We start from the raw sequence: 15,680 nt of genomic DNA on the forward strand, positions 1-15,680 counted from the left end.
AGATGACGCTACCGCGACGCCGTTTCTGATTGGCTGCTCAGTGCCCCCCCCCGCCCCACATCCGTAAAGGGGGCGATGTGGGGTGGAGGGAGGGGAGGGGCCGCCCCCCCAACCCCTCCCGCTCCCCCCTCCGCGATGTTGGTGCTGCTGGGGCTGCTGCTGGGAACGCGGGGGGCAGGTGGGGGTTGGGGGTTGGGGTGGTTGGGGGGGGGGGGAGCTCTGCTTAATGCGACTCTGGTGGGGGGGGCGTGGGGGATCTCTGCTTTATGGGTTTGTGGGGAGGGATTTGGAGGGACTCTGGGGGGGTTCTGGGGGGATTCTGCTCTATGGGATCATGGTAGGGGTTTGGGGGGGCTCTGCTTAACGGCATCGTGGGGGGGGGGCATTGGGGATCTCAGCCTTTTAAGACTTTGGGGATGATTTGTGGGAGTCTCAGCTTTTGGGATATTGGGGCCACTTTGGGGTGGTCTCAGCCCTCAGGACCCCCAGGGAGGGCTTTAGGGTGGGCTGAGCCTTTTGGGATAATGGCGTCCTTTTGGGGGGAGGGTCTCAACTTTATGGGATGTTGTGCTCAGTTTGGAGGGGGACTCAGCTCTGAGGGATATTGGGGACAATTTGGGGGATCTCAGGGCTTTGGTACTCACGGGACGATTTTGGGGTGATGGGGGGCCTCAGCCTTTTGGGTTGCTAGGGATGATTTGGGAATGCTCGGCCTTATGGGATGGTGGGGGCACTTTGTGGGGAGCTCAGCTTTGTGGGGTATTGGGGCCACTTCGGGGAGTCTCAACCCTTAGGACTCCCAGCAAAGGCTTTAGGGATCTCATGGGATCCCAGTGTTGAGCTCAGCTCACTGTTGTGTCCCCATGGGGACCTCTGGGGGGCTCCAAATGGGATGGGGTCACTGCCAGCACTGCCACCTCCCCACTGTCCCCTCAATTCAGGTGCCTTCATGGTGCACATGGCCAGCTCCTGCCCGCTGGCAGCCAACGGCTCTCTGCTGGGCTTCGACCTCACCGTGGCCTTCAACAAGAACCCCCTGGTGTGCTACGACCCCGACGTCCGCCGCTTCAACGCCTGCGATTGGAAGCTGCTGCACAACGTGGCCGGACGGATTGCCAGCGCCCTCAACAACGGCAGCACCTGGGTGCAGCGCGCAGAGGCGCGGAGACGGGCGTGCAGCAAAGTGGCTGCACGGTTCTGGGCACAGACAGCGCTGCGGAGGAGTGAGCATTGCAAATGGGGCTGCATGGGGTGTTGCACGGAGGTGGTGTTGCATGGGGCGTTGCATGGGGACGTTGCATGAGGATGTTGTATAGCAATGATGCATAGCAATGATGCATGGGGTGTTGCACGGGGATGTTGTTGCATGGAGACATTGCATGGGGCACTGCATGAGGGTGGTGTGTTGAGTGTTGCTTGGGGTTCTCAAGCAGGGGGGTGTAGCATGGAAAAGTTGCACGGAGAATTGCACAGGGGTGTTGCAAAGCACATATGGAAGATTGCACAGGGGTGCTGCAAAGCATAACGCATGGGAATGTTGTATATGGAGGATTGCATGGGGGCTTTGCTGAACATTCTGCGTGGGGCATTGCTTAAGGGTCCCAAGCATGGGGATGCTGCAAGGAAAAATTGCACAGAATATTGCTCGGCGTGTTGCATGGAGTTTGCTGCACGGGGATGTTGCATGGCGCACTGTAGGGTAGTTTTGCAGAGCGCACTGCATTGCACATTGCACAGAGGAATGCACCAGGCATCTCCCGGCTGTTGCAGAGGACGTCCCATGAGGTATTGCAGCAGACAAAGCACAGAGCGTGGGGACGTCCCGTGGGGATGTGGCACACAGCATTGCGCGGGGAATCCTACAGGGCAGTGAGATGGGGAAGTTGCACAGTGAGTTGCATGGGGCGTTGCACAGAGGAAGCATTGCAGAGAATGGGGCAGGGGCCATCCACGCCTCCTGCTGCTCACCACCCCTGCTGCTCACCGTCCCTGTCCCTGCTCCAGCCCAGCCCCAGGTCCGCATCATCCCTGCACAGACAGGGAACCCCAGCGTGCCCATCCGCCTCACCTGCCACGTGTGGGGCTTCTACCCCCCCGAGGTGACCATCATCTGGCTGCACAACGGGGACATCGTGGGGCCTGGAGACCACTCGCCCGTGTCCGCCATCCCCAATGGGAACTGGACCTACCAGACACAGGCGGCCCTTTCAGTGGCCCCGGGGCTGGGGGACACCTACACGTGCTCAGTGCAGCACGCCAGCCTGGAAGAGCCCCTCCTGGAGGACTGGCGTGAGTTGGGGTCGACAGGGTGACACGGGGACAGCGGTGTCCTTGCTGTGTCACTGCTGGCTGTGTCCCCGCAGGTCCGGGGCTGACACTAGAGGTGACTCTGATGGTGGCTGTGGCCACTGTCACGATGGTTCTGGGGCTCGGCTTGCTTCTCACTGGTGTCTACTGCTGGCGGGCCCAGCCCCCTGCCCCAGGTGGGTGCTTGGGAGGGATCCTGAGGGGCTCCATGGACCTCTAAGGGGTCTCTGTGGGGTTCCTATGGGTCCCTGCGGGTTGCTGTGGATGTTTTATTCTCTACGGGTCCCTGTGGGGTCTCTGTTGATCCCTATGGGTTGCTGTGGGGCCTCTGTGGGTCTCTCTATTGGCCTCTGTGAGGTCTCTACTGGTCTCTATGTGTCCCTATGGATCTCTATGTGTTCTCTGTGGGTCATATGAGTCTCTATGGGATGTGACCATGTGTGACAAGAGCCCCACTCATCCCTCCCATTCCCTCACTTTTAGGTTACACCCCACTTCCCGGTCACAACTACCCTTCAGGTGAGTGTCCCCAACCTGTCCCTGTCCCATTGCCATCAATAAGGGCTGAGTGACCCCATCTCTCACCCCATAGTGACCCCCTCTCTCACCCCATGTCCCCGCAGGCAGCATCTGATGGACACCTTCTGTCACCCACTGTCCCTGTGTGTCCCCATCCCCAACCCTGAGCCATGGTGCTGACATTAAAGACACTCTGCAGCCTCTGTTGGTGTCTCTGCGAGTTTATTGGGATGGGTTGATGTCACCGGGGAGAGGTTGTTTGGGGTCATCGTGTCCATGATGGTGACAATGAGTGACATCGTGCATGGGGAGATGACCGGGTGCTTGTGGGGTCTGTGTTTCAGGGCCAGTTCTGCTCAGTGCCTCCATAAGTGACCTGGATATAGGTCATGAGTCGCCCTAATTAAGCAGGGGACAAAATTGAACTGAGCCATTGACTCACGGTTGGAGTGTTATCCCAGAGGATTCCTCCGCCCTCTGTACCTCTCCGAGGTGGAAGAAGCGCTCCATGCACCCCACACCCAGGGGGTTCATCGCAGCCCCCCAGCCGTGCTCTGACGGCTCCTTCCCTTCCCACCGCCCCCTGCCCCCCTAAAGCCCTCGGCCCCCTCCCCTGCTCAGGGACACAGCCCCGTTGGGACACAGCCCTGCTGCCCGCTCGGTGGTCGGGGGGGCCCGGGGGGTCCCACACCGCTCCCGTCCTCTGCCCCGCTCCGCGCTTTCGCTTTCGATTTCCAATCCACGGGAGCGCATTCTGCCTGGCGCCCGGTGACGTCACGCACGCTCACGTCCGCCATTGGCGGGACGGAGGCAGAGGAACCAATGGGGGGGCATAGGGGAGGGTCTGGGAGTCCCTCACTCTCCCTGCACTTCCTATAGCATTGGGACTCCCCACCCTGAGATCCCAACTCACCCAGGTGGAAACATGCAGTTTTATTCCCAGTTCTGTGTCACACCGCCGGCCTGGTGTAGGAGATCCAGATGTCGTCCAGCTGGAGGTGGCCCTGCAGATCTGTGCTCAGCCTGCCTGCAGGCTGCTCTGGGCCGTGGTTGGGGATGGCGTGGGGGGGTCAGGGGGGACAAGTCCCAGTTCAGCTCCTCTGGGCACAGATGTGGCCCCACGCTGATTACTTACCCCCTCCCCTCATCCCTCCTCTGCCCACTCCACACTCTTTACTCACCACTCCATCACACACTGCTGCTCCCTCCTCCCCCTGCGTTCACCCTCGCACTCCCTTGTGCGAGGCTTTCATGGCTTTCATGCGGATACATGGCTGGAAATTGTCCTTTGGGTTGAGCTGTGCCTCCCCCCCATAGTGTACAGTGCTGCTCCAACCACATTTTGAAGGCAAACACTCGGCTTCCATAACCAACCATGCACTGAGGCTGAGCTGCCCACACCCCACATCCCAACTCGTTCCTCTACAAAGCATCTCCACTTTATTCCATACAAATCCCAGAGCACCCCACACTTCCCATCCTGCAGCCAGGAGCAGAGCCAGCCACTGCTCCCCGTGTCCCATCGCATCCCACTCCAGCTGCCCTATGGTTGTCAGCGCTGTAGCAGCCGGCTGTAGGGTCCACCGCGGGTCCTCAGCTCAGCAGGTGTCCCCATCTCAGCCACCGTGCCGTGCTCCAGCACCACAACGCGGTCAGCCTTCTCCAGCATCCGTGGTTGGTGGGTGATGAGCAGCACCGTCCGGTCCCCCCCGTTCCGCACCCACTGCTGCAGCTGTAGGACGCACAGCTGCCCATCAGCACGCACTGTAGGGCCGGACCTTCCCCCCTGCACGCTGCTCAGTGCTCACCGCCGCATCGCCGTCCCCATCCAGAGCGCTGGTGGCTTCGTCAAGGATGAGGATGGTGGGACGCCGCACCAAAGCGCGGGCGATGGCGATGCGCTGCTTCTGCCCTGCCGACAGCTGCCCTCCTCTCTCCCCTACATCTGCAGGACGGGGTGGGGATGAGTGTGCTCAGACAACCGGGTCCCCCCCCCGGCTCCCTGCACTCACCGGTGCTGAAGCCTTTCTCCAGGGCAGAGATGAATTCCAAAGCGCCTGCGGCCCTCGCAGCTGCTATGATGTCCTCCTCCTCGCAGTTCTCCATCCCATAGGCAATGTTATCCCGAATGGAGCCGGAGAAAAGCACGGGTTCCTGCCCTACCAGTGCCACCTGCCCCAAGGAAGATGCTGAGCCCCAGCACCACTTGCTGTGGCCACAACTCCCCCCTGCCCCTCACCTGGCGGTGCAGGTAGCGGTGCTCATAGTCCCGCAGCGGCACCCCGTCCAGCAGCACCTCCCCAGCCCCAGGCTCATAGAATCTCTCCAGCAGTGCCACGCAGGTGCTCTTCCCGCTGCCATTCAACCCCGCCAACGCTGTCACCTCACCAGGGCGCAGCTCAAAGGTGACATCTTGCAGTACGAGGCGCTCGGGGCGAGTGGGATAGGCGAAAGACACGCGATGGAAGGTGATGTGGCCCCGCAGCTTGGTGGGCACGTAGGTGCCACCGGTGCCCACAGCTCGCTCCTGGTCCAGGTAATCGAAGACCTTGCAGGCGGCCACCGCGTTGCTCAGAAGGTCACCATAGGAATACGCCAGCGCCTGCATGGCACAGCTGTGACCCCCAGGCACAGCACCCACGGTGGGGATACAGGGATGTGGCCACAATCATGGGGATCCAGTGGCAGAGGACGCACTGCCTGACCTCACCTGCACACAGCTGCCAGCTTTAGTCTGGTAGAGGATGAAGGCGACGAGGCTGCCAGCAGTGAGGGTCCCCTCGCGGAGCTGCTGGTGCCCACAGTACAGCACCAGAGCCTGCACGGCCAACTGCAGCACCTGCAGGGATGGGGCTGAGAGGGGATGTCCCCATCCCACATGGACACCAAGATGTCTCCTCATGCCAGCCTCACCCGCCGGATGAGGAGAAAAATGGCCTTCTCTGTGTCCCGCTGGTCCCGCAGCTGCAGGGTCTTGTCCAGTGCCTGCCTGTAGCGGTGCTCCTCCTCCTCCTCGCCGTTGAAGACTCGTACTGTCTCAATGGAAGAGATGGACTCCTGCACTGCCGCTCCAGCGTCGGCTGCTGCATCCAGCACGGCCCGCTGCAGCAGCTGGGGGGAACAGTGGGTGTCAGCACGCATGGCATGGCCAAGTCCTCACCATTCCACTTCCATTCCTGCCCTGCTGTTTTCTGCCATCTCATCCTGGCTGTGCTGGACTCACAGTCCCCATCCTGCTCTCCTGCTCTTCCCACTGTTCCCATCCCACTGCTGTTGTCTCCATCCCTGCCACCCCATCCCCACCATCCCAACCCCTGCCATCACCTGGTGCCGGGTGTTGTAGACTTTCTGTGCAGCAACAGCAAGTGGCACTTCGAGCAGCGCCAGCATCGTCAGGCGCGGGGACAGCCCCAGCATGAAGGCACAGAGCCCCAGCACCTGCCCCAGGTTCCTCAGCATGACGTTGATGTTGAGTGCCAACACGTTGCTTGCCAGCGTCACGTCGGTGGTCAGCCGGAAGACCAACTCAGCTGCGGGGTTGAATGGGGTGAGCTGGGGTATGGCGTGGGGACAGGAACAAAAATGCCCCCAGTCTGTACCTGCTGTGGTCTTCTGGAAGAAGGCGAGGTCCCGGTACACCAGGCTGGAGAAGAGCTGGTCACGGGTGCGCAAAACAAAGCGAAACCTGATGAAGGAGAAGAGCCCACCACGGCAGCCGGCAAACAGCGAGCTGGGAAGGAATTGGGGGTTGAACTCAAAACCCATCAGGGGTCAGTGGAGAGCCCAGAACCCTTCAGACAATCACTAAGAGTCAACAAAGAGCCCCAAACCCATCAAACAACAACCAAAGGTCAATGCGTGGTCAACCCAAAACCCAGTAGGGTTGGAAGGGGTCTGGGAATGGAGACCCTTTTAGGGTCAGACAACAATCATCAGACAACAATGAGCAGTTGGTGGGTCTAGGGACAGAGGTGCCTAAATTCACTACACAATCAATAGGGGTTGGCCAAATCTGGGGATGAAGACCCCAGATGCTCTTAGATTACCACCAAGAGTGAATGGAGACCTCAAAAGCAATCAAATGACCACCAGGAATGGAAAGAGACCCTCAAGCCCATCCGATGACCACCAGAGGTGGATGAGATTTTGCGGAGGGATGTGGGGTCCCTACCTGCTGGCAGAGGCCAGGCACATGAAGCCGACAGCAGCGGTGAAGGCGGCGAGGCCGTCCCCATGGCGGAGGACATCCAGGGCTTTCCCAGTGCAGTAAGGCACTGAGGTCTCACCCAGCGCAGCCAAGGCAAGGAAGAGGAAGGCGCAGCTGAGGAAGGGCCACTCAGGCCAGGCAAGGGCCAGCAGCCGCCTCAGGGGCACCCAGGCCTCTCCCTCCTTCACTCCCACAGCTACAGTGGGGACCAGGAGGCTCCAGGTGAGCAATGCCACCACGGCTGTCCCATGGGTCAGCACCAGCCAGGACGGCGTGGCTGTGGCCAGCAGCACTGGGGTGGCTCCAGGCAGCCCCACGTAGCCCCGTAGGGTCAGGAAGATGGCTGGGCCCAGACTCAGCAGCACCGCAGCCCCGTGGGGTCCCCTGGGGGCCAGCAGCCACCCGGCCCCCCCCAGCACCAGTAGGCGCAGCCCGGCTTCCAGCCAGGAGCCCACCCGGCCCAACTGAGCCAGTGCTGGGAAGAAGTGGGCCAGGGCCACCATGAGGGCCAGGTCGGCCAGGAGCAGCGTGCATGACAGGCGCAGAACGTGGGGCCGCATCACCATGGCTGCGGGGTGGGGACCCCCAGAGCCTCTGATGCACAGCAGGACCGGGTGGGCTCTTCGGGGTGCTCCTGACGCGGGTTCTCAGCTCCTCTCAGCACCTGGAACACACAGCAGTGCTTTGAGAATGGCCCCCCCTTCCAGCCCGGCTCCCCACGGACCCTTCTGGAGCACACACCAGCAGCCACCGAACCCCTCCAGCCCCCTCCAGTGGCCACCAAACCCCTCCAGTCCCCACCAGTTCCCCGCCAGCCCCTCGACAGTCCCCACCAGTAACCACCAGTCCCCACCAGTCCCCATCAGCCCCTACCAACCCCCTCCAGCCCCCTCCGGCCCCTCACCGCCGCCGCTCTCCATCCCCTCCCCGCTCCGCCGTTACTTTCATTTTCAATTTCCCCGCCCCTCTCCAAACTGCAGTGTTCCGACTTGCCTGGCAACTGATGATGCAACACCGCTTCGACCAATGAGCGGCGCCGCTGCTGCACGGCCTCAGCCAATGAGCTACGCTCTGGTTTCCGAGAAGCTGCGGCCGCTGCCGGGCATTGGGATCGAGGCCGGAGTGGGATCGGAGTCGCGACAGGAGCGATGGGCGCGGGTCGCCGCCTCCTCCTCTCGCTGAGCCCCGAGCGCCGGCGCTGCGCCGCGGTGATCGGTCTGATGGCGGCCTCGGCACTGGGTACGGGGCGGGGGGAGTGGGGGTGGGATCGGAGTGGGATTGGGGTTTGAATGAGGATGGGGTTGTAGTGGGGACGAGGATAAGGGTGGGGATGGGGATGGGATAGGATGGGGATGGAGATAGCCATGGAATAGGGTAGGCAATGGGAATGGGGTTGGGATGGAATGGGAATGGTGTGGGTTTGGAACTGGGATTGGGTAGGAGGGGGTGGGAATACGGAAAGGAATGGGAACTGGGTCTGGGTTTGGGATGGGGATGGAATGGGGACTGAAGATGGGGTGGGAATGGGGGTGTGATGGAGTGGGGATGGAGATGGGATTGGGGTGGGGTGGGGGGTGCAGCCAACTGGAGAGCAGCACTTTGGGGGTTCCCCGCTGAGATTTGGGGGTGCAGCACCAAACTGGGGGTGCAGCACAGAACTTCCAGGGCACCGTCCCTTGGGGGGTCCCCGTGCCCTGACCCTGCTGCGGTGACAGGCGAGATGGCTGTGCCCTACTACATGGGACGTGCCAGCGACTGGGTGGCCCGCGAGGACGAGCTGGCGGCCATCCTACCCATGGTGCTGCTGGGCCTCAGCAGGTATTGGCACGGGGGGGGACGTGGTGTGAGCGGAGGGCAGCACGGGACCCCCTGACACCTCACTGCCACCACAGTGCTGTCACCGAGCTGGTGTGCGATGTGACCTTCGTGGGGACGCTGAGCCGCACGCAGAGCCGCCTGCAGCGCCGTGTCTTCGCTGCCGTCCTGCGGCAGGACATCGCCGAGCTGTGCGCCGACGGGGCCGGTGAGGGGCACCGGGCTGGGAGGGGACGTGGGGATAAGTTCGGGTGGCACTGATGGTGCTGTCACCCGGCAGGGGATGTGGCCACACGGGTGACACGGGATGCAGAGGACGTGCGTGAGGCGCTGGGCGAAGCGCTGAGCCTCCTGCTCTGGTATCTGGCACGCGGCGTCTGCCTCTTCGCCACCATGGCCTGGCTGTCCCCGCGCATGGCGCTGCTCACCATGCTGGCGCTGCCGCTGCTGCTGGCCCTGCCCAGGGCTGTGGGGCACTTCAGGCAGGTATGGGCTGCTGTCTGCACCTCCACGTGCCTTTGGTCACCACTGTGTGCCCGTTGTGCCATTCATGTGCCCCATGTCACCGTCATGTACTCATTGTCCCCTCCATGTACCCCCCATCCTCCTGCCTGTTGTCCCCTCTGTGTGACCATTGTCCCTCCACGTGCCCCCCCACCCGTTCCATGTGTCCACTATCCCTGCCATGTGCTCACTATTCCTTATGTGTGACCATTGTCTCCTCCACATCAGTACTGTCCTCTGCACATCCCCACCTCTGCGCGCCCACCATCCCCTTTACGTCCCCTCCATCCTTTTCACTCTACCACCATACATGCACTGTCCCCTCCCCAGCCCCCATTCCCCTTCCACCCGCCCTGCAGTGACACTGCTGTCCCCAGGCCCTGGCACCACAGATGCAGAAGGCGCAGGCCCAGGCCAGCGAGGTGGCAGTGGAGACTTTCCAAGCCATGGCCACCGTGCGCAGCTTCGCCAACGAGGATGGGGCGGCTGCGCACTACCGGCAGCGCCTGCAGCAGAGCCACCGCCTGGAGAAGAAGGATGTGGCCCTCTATACCGTCTCTGTGTGGACCAGCGGTGTACGGGATGGAGTGGCTCAATAGCATGGGGATTTGATGGGATGGGGTTGGGGGACGTGGGGATGTGATGGCATTGGGATGTCAGGAGATGGGGACAGCATGCTGAGGGGCTGGGGGCCATAATGGCACAGGGGTGACAGAGGATATGATGGCATGGGGACTGTGGGATGTGGATATGATGGCACAGGGACATCAGGATGTGGCAGGCACAACACTGACAGCATGGGGAGGTGACAGAGTGGGGCTGGGAACTTGGTGTCCCATGGGGAGGTGTCCCCTGGTGACCTCATGGCATCCTCAGTTCTCAGCATTGGCCCTGAAGGTGGGGATCCTCTACTATGGGGGGCAGCTGGTGGCTGCAGGGACCGTCAGCACTGGGGATCTTGTCACCTTCCTCCTCTACCAGATGCAGTTCACTGATGTTGTGGAGGTGAGCCAGAGGGGATGCCCACGTCCCCGTGTCCCCACGTCCCCCCACCACATCCCCTTGCCCTCCTGGCTGTATCACCGCGCTGTCTCCAGGTCCTGCTCCGCTATTACCCCACACTGACAAAGGCTGTGGGCTCTTCGGAGAAGATCTTTGAGTTCCTGGACCGGGAGCCACAGGTTGCACCCTCAGGGACAGTGGCACCCAGTGACCTGCAGGGCCACCTCCAGCTGGAGGACGTCTGGTTCTCCTACCCTGGGCGCCAGGAGCCCGTCCTCAAGGTGGGCACAGGGGACATGGGGATGTGGTGGGACAGTGTGACAGGTGTGGGGACACAGGAACATGATGGACAGGGCGTGAGGATATGAAACAAGGAGATACACAAGGAGATACAACAAGGATGGTATGGGGGTGTCACAGAGGAACACGAGGACGTGGCATTGAGGGTGCAGGGACATGGTATGTGGTGGGGATATGGCACGGGGACACGATGAGTGACAGAGACATGGTGGGGAGGGCATGGTGTGTAGGTGTGATACCAGAGGTGTGGAAACAAAACGAGATCGGGGGGGAACAGGGACAGATGGACACAGCAGGAAGGCCTTGGGGCCATGAAGGGGTGGGTACAGGGACACCGTGGGTGTGACATCTGTGTCCCCAGGGCGTATCGCTGGAGCTGCGCCCTGGGGAGGTGCTGGCGCTGCTGGGACCCCCGGGTGCAGGGAAGAGCACTCTGGTGGCCCTGGTGTCACGCCTGCACCAGCCCACGGCCGGGCGCCTGCTGCTGGACGGCCACCCCCTCCCCAGCTACCAGCACTCCTACCTGTGCCGCCAGGTGAGTCACTGCATGTCCCCATGGCTCCTGGTTGTCCCCGTGGGTCACCGAGTGTCATTGCACATCAGCAGGCATCCTCGTTGGGTCACCAGATGTCTGGGTCCCCAGCCATCACCATCGTGTTCCCCAGTGTCCCAGCCAAGTCCCCAGCCATCCTTGCCATGTCCCCAGCCACGTCCTCAGGTGTCCCTGATACATCCCCAGCCATCCCCATCACCTCCACTGCTGCATCCCCGCTGTGTCCCCACTGTTCCTCCCACTGCAGGTGGCCGTGGTCCCCCAGGAGCCGCTGCTCTTTGCCCGCTCGCTCCACGCCAACATCTCCTATGGGTTGGGGTGCTGCAGCCGGGCGCAGGTGACAGCAGCTGCCCGCAAGGTGGGCGCCCACAACTTCATCACCCACCTGCCCCAAGGCTACGACACAGGTACGGTGTCCTCGCTCCATTTCATGCCCCCTGTAGGGTTCCCTCCCATCCTGACCCCCTATCCCCGCAGAGGTGGGCGAGTTGGGAGGACAGCTCTCCGGGGGGCAGCGGCAGGCGGTGGCCATTGCCCGTGCGCTGCTGCGGGACCCCCGCATCCTCATCCTCGACGAGCACAGCAGCGCCCTGGACACTGAGTGCCAGCAGCAGGTGGGATGTCCCCCATGTCCTCCATGTCCCCACATCCCCCTCAGCCCTGCGTTCCCTCAGTCTGCACTCCGTTCCCCATGGTCCCCACCCTTGGAGGCCCTCAGTCCCTGGCTGTGGCTGGGGACGTCCCACTGACCAGTTCTCCCATAGGTGGAACAGGAGATCCTCGCAGCCAGAGGGTCGGGGCGTGCAGTGCTGATGGTGACGGGCCGGGCAGCCCTGGCAGCGCGGGCACAGCGAGTGGCTGTGCTGGATGGGGGAGAGGTGCGCCAGCAGGGACCCCCCCACGAGGTGCTGCACCCCGGAAGCCCCACGTGGCACCTGCTGCAGGACTGGGGACAACAGGGAGCACCAAGGAAGGGGGACAGAGGGAGTGGGGATGAGGGATAGCAGGAGTTAAGGATGGGGACGGCAGGGGGTGGGGGCAGTAGGAGGTAGGATGGGGACACTGAGCATTGGGACTGAGAATGGGGACACTTAGGGTGGAGATGGGAACACCAGGACAGCGATAAGGGACCACAAGAGCTGTGCCATGGGCACATGGATGCTGAGCCGGACACACTGCCATATCATTGCTGTATGACACACAACGGCCACTGCATGGACAGCAGTGTCACTGAGTGCCAGGGCCAGGGGTGTGACACAGAACCGGGAATAAAGCTGCATGTTTGTACCCAGGGGTGTTGTGTTGGGATCTCATGGTGCGGAATCCTGGGGCTATAGGAAGTGCAGGGAGAGTGAGGGACCCCCAGATTCCCCACACCCTCAGTGGAAAAATCAGAGCCCCCAGCAACACCCAGACAGTGGGAAAGAAACCAGGAGAGGGCTGGAGGGCAGCAAAACAACCATATTTATTTGAGTGTAGGGTACAATGTGGGGAGTACACAGAACTGCAGGCAGAGGGGCACAGCAGGGACACGAATTTGGGGAAGGGAGGGATGAGGGATGTGGACTGGGCAAGAGTGAGGATTAGAGAGGAAGCAGGATGGGAGCAGGGAGGAAGTGCTGCAGGACACCCAGCTGGGGGCACAGGGGGAACAGATGCAGGGACAGCGGGGAGGAGGAGCAAGGAGATCCCAGTACACAGGGATGGCATTGGGAAAACCAGAGCTCATCTAGGACAGGGAGCAGGCAGCCATCAGCACGGGGTCCCAGAGGGGAGGTGATGGGGGGGGGGGGGGGGGGGAAAACATGGGGGGAGTGAGCAGCAGGCGGAGCAAAGCAGCAGGGCAGCAGGTACTCAGCACCCTGAGCAGCCAAACCTGGACACAGCCCTCTCACCACCCCATCCCCAACCACAGCATGGAGCACGCGGCAGACAAGCTGAGCACAGAACGCTCATCAGTTTATTTCATAGGAAGCAGTGCAAGCAAAGCTAACAGTCAGCATTGAAAGCAGAGGGGGATGTGTGAGATTGAGAGGATGGGGCTGTGTCCAGCACCAACCCAAACGCTGGTGGGGACAGCCTTCCCCTTGCACGCTGAAGCACAGCGCTCAGATGACGGGGCGGTCGCTCCCTGTGGGGATGAGAAGAGATGGTGTCCCATGGGACTGCATTCCCATCCCAACCCTCTGTTCTGGGGGTCTCCCTGCAGAACCCCAGCACAGCCCAGCCCTGGGGGCACAACCACAGAGGGCACAGGGACCCCTTCCAACCCCCAGCCCCACACCGCACCTGTGGCTGAGCCGTTGGATCCACCATCCTTTACTGTAAGGGAAAAACAGCCATGAGCCCCCCCCGCACTCACTATGGGGCATGGAGCAGCTCCAAGCACCAGGAATGGGAACCTGGGAGAAAGCAGGGGCCCCAGGACTGCCCTGGCACCAGGCAGCCTCATCACTCACCAGCAGCAATGCTGTAGCCCTTCTCTTTCTTCCCTGCACACAGAGAGATGTGTCAGCACAGGTTCACATCACAGCCAGGATAGGGGCTCCTAAGGGGACCTCAGATCCCCCCACAGCCCCCGCTGTCCTCCTGCACCCATCTGCTTTTACCTGCACGGCTTCTGTAGATGGCGAATCCAACAACAGCCGCGATGGCCACAATGGCAACAATCACCCCCACCACGATGGGGACCAGGTTCGACTCTGACGGCTCTGGAGGAGAGTGGGGTCGTCAGCAGGGGAAGGGGCAGCCCGGAGCCCCCCAGCCCCACAGCACCTCACTCACCCCACGAGTAGAGGCCAGGCTGCTGCAGGCTGGCGTGCTGCACGCGGCACTGGTACTTGTCCCTGTCCTCCGGCCGCGCATCGATGGTGACCCAGGTGTGGTAGGTGCCATCGCTGTTGGGCGCGACGCCCCCCGTGTGGGCGTCCTGGTGCTGCACCGCGCCGTCCTTCGTCCACTCGACGACGATGGGCCGCGGGTAGAAGCCATGAGCGCGGCAGGACAAGGTCAGCACCCCGTCGGCCTCCTTCCCCCGCACTCGCACCTCGGGCCGCTCTGCAGGCGGGCGGCAGTGAGGGCCGGGCTGAGCTCCCCATGCTGAGCCCCCGCCCCACCTCCAGCCCCACACCGCCACCCCCCCTCACCTCTCCTGCCCAGCTCTGCCTTCCCGTGCTCCACGTATCTCCGCAGCCACTCCACACAGGTTTCCTCCAGGTAATGCTTCCACCCCTCAGCAATGCTCCCATCATCCTCCCATTTCCTCTTGGTGGGAACTGCCTCTGGAACTGCCGCAGTGAACGTCTTCGTGTCTTTGTCCAAGGCAATGAAGTCTCTCCCATCATAGGCATACTGAACATACCCCCGGGTGGTGCCGTCCTCAAGAATGTCACAACCGCACATCCGCTGCACCGTGTGAGACCCTGAAACACAGCCGGGCAGGGGATGAGGGGCCCCCCCGGCTCCGGGGTCCCACTGCAGTGGGGAGGGGTTGGGGTCCCCCGGGACGCGGCACCCCGAGCTCGGTGCGGCTGTGACGGGCAGCGCCGGCACGGTGCCGCCGGGCAGGGCCAGGCCTGGGGGGCGCGGGCGGCACTGCGCCATGGAGCCCCGCCCCGCACCCACGGAGCCGCGGCCCCGGCCGTGCTCACCGCCGCTCTGGTTGAAGCGTTCCTGCGCTGTGTTCAGGTTCACACGGTTAATCTGCTCAGTGCTCTGTGCATTCCGGGTGTTCCTCTCCCAGTACTCGGGATCCACAGCTCCAGCTGCCTTCACCCACTCGGTGCGGGGCACGAACCTCCGCGCGGTGCTGTCATAGTGCATGAAGATCTCGCCGTCCACGTACCCCACATACACGAACCAGGGCAGCCCGGCGCCGGGATCCGTCATCGCGGTGCAGAAGTACCGCATGGAGTGCAGCTCTGCGGGGTCGGAGCGCAGCGGGGCCGTGAGCCGCGGGTGGGGGTCCCACGGGCACAGCCCCGGGCTGGGGTTACGGGCAGGGAGGGGTCCCGGTCCGGCCGCACTCACCGCCCGCTGCCCCGCACGCGGCGCTGAGCAGCAGCAGCCCCAGGCCCAGGCCCCCGCACGGCCCCATCGCTGCGCACCGCTCCGCGCCCCGCACCGCTCCTTCGGCTTTTTGGACTCCTCAGCACCGCCCCGCGCCCCCATTGGTTCCTCCGCCTCCACCCCGCCAATGGCGGATGGGAGCGTGCGTTACGTCATCGGGCGCCAGGCAGAATGCGCTCCTGCAGGTTGTGAAGTGAAAGCGAAAGCGCAGAGTGGGGGAGGAGAGGGGCGCGGTGTGGGAACCCCCCGGGCCTCGGAGCAGCGGGGAACTCGGCTGTGTCCCCACGGGGCCGTGTCCCGCCCCCAGGGGAGAGGGCCGAGGGTTTCTGTCGGCGGGACGGGGCAGTGGAGGAGAAATCATCCTCCATTCCATTCAAGGAGTTGTTTGGGGGGGTCGCGTCCATA

General features: G+C 62.7%; 4 protein-coding genes across 6 annotated transcripts; 2 read left to right on the plus strand and 2 right to left on the minus strand.

The window, feature by feature from the left end:
• Positions 1-64: 64 nt before the first annotated feature.
• LOC128074272 (HLA class II histocompatibility antigen, DM beta chain-like) lies at positions 65-3,029 on the plus strand. Its single transcript, XM_052669955.1, has 6 exons — positions 65-178; positions 942-1,223; positions 2,005-2,289; positions 2,364-2,483; positions 2,791-2,826; positions 2,931-3,029. The coding sequence occupies exons 1-6, from the start codon at positions 76-78 to the stop codon at positions 2,939-2,941; spliced, it is 837 nt and encodes a 278-aa protein (XP_052525915.1). The 5' UTR covers positions 65-75; the 3' UTR covers positions 2,942-3,029.
• A 1,220-nt stretch (positions 3,030-4,249) lies between these two features.
• TAP2 (transporter 2, ATP binding cassette subfamily B member) lies at positions 4,250-8,011 on the minus strand. Its single transcript, XM_052669938.1, has 10 exons — positions 7,938-8,011; positions 6,998-7,697; positions 6,426-6,556; positions 6,151-6,356; positions 5,740-5,937; positions 5,537-5,665; positions 5,066-5,428; positions 4,839-4,998; positions 4,635-4,771; positions 4,250-4,558 (listed from the first exon to the last, which is right to left on the minus strand). The coding sequence occupies exons 2-10, from the start codon at positions 7,597-7,599 to the stop codon at positions 4,379-4,381; spliced, it is 2,106 nt and encodes a 701-aa protein (XP_052525898.1). The 5' UTR covers positions 7,600-7,697; positions 7,938-8,011; the 3' UTR covers positions 4,250-4,378.
• An 87-nt stretch (positions 8,012-8,098) lies between these two features.
• Positions 8,099-12,499, plus strand: TAP1 (transporter 1, ATP binding cassette subfamily B member). 2 transcript variants are annotated; one of them, XM_052669940.1, is made up of 11 exons: positions 8,099-8,272; positions 8,749-8,851; positions 8,926-9,056; positions 9,129-9,334; positions 9,730-9,927; positions 10,229-10,357; positions 10,450-10,635; positions 11,016-11,189; positions 11,455-11,614; positions 11,685-11,821; positions 11,972-12,499. In XM_052669940.1, exons 1-11 carry the CDS (start codon positions 8,182-8,184, stop codon positions 12,209-12,211), a joined length of 1,755 nt encoding a protein of 584 aa, XP_052525900.1. In that variant the 5' UTR covers positions 8,099-8,181; the 3' UTR covers positions 12,212-12,499. The 2 variants fall into 2 exon arrangements, with proteins under 2 accessions (XP_052525900.1, XP_052525899.1); XM_052669939.1 differs by having other exon boundaries at positions 11,016-11,614; positions 11,972-12,096.
• A 149-nt stretch (positions 12,500-12,648) lies between these two features.
• Positions 12,649-15,370, minus strand: LOC128074267 (class I histocompatibility antigen, F10 alpha chain). Of its 2 annotated transcripts, XM_052669942.1 has the most exons (8): positions 15,237-15,370; positions 14,858-15,127; positions 14,354-14,629; positions 13,992-14,264; positions 13,817-13,918; positions 13,667-13,699; positions 13,497-13,529; positions 12,649-13,338 (listed from the first exon to the last, which is right to left on the minus strand). In XM_052669942.1, exons 1-8 carry the CDS (start codon positions 15,301-15,303, stop codon positions 13,316-13,318), a joined length of 1,077 nt encoding a protein of 358 aa, XP_052525902.1. In that variant the 5' UTR covers positions 15,304-15,370; the 3' UTR covers positions 12,649-13,315. The 2 variants fall into 2 exon arrangements, with proteins under 2 accessions (XP_052525902.1, XP_052525901.1); XM_052669941.1 differs by lacking the exon at positions 13,497-13,529 and having other exon boundaries at positions 15,237-15,364.
• Positions 15,371-15,680: the final 310 nt, after the last annotated feature.

The sequence above is a fragment of the Tympanuchus pallidicinctus genome, unplaced genomic scaffold, assembly GCF_026119805.1.
Source record: "Tympanuchus pallidicinctus isolate F22 unplaced genomic scaffold, pur_lepc_1.0 scaffold88, whole genome shotgun sequence".
NCBI lineage: Eukaryota > Metazoa > Chordata > Aves > Galliformes > Phasianidae > Tympanuchus > Tympanuchus pallidicinctus.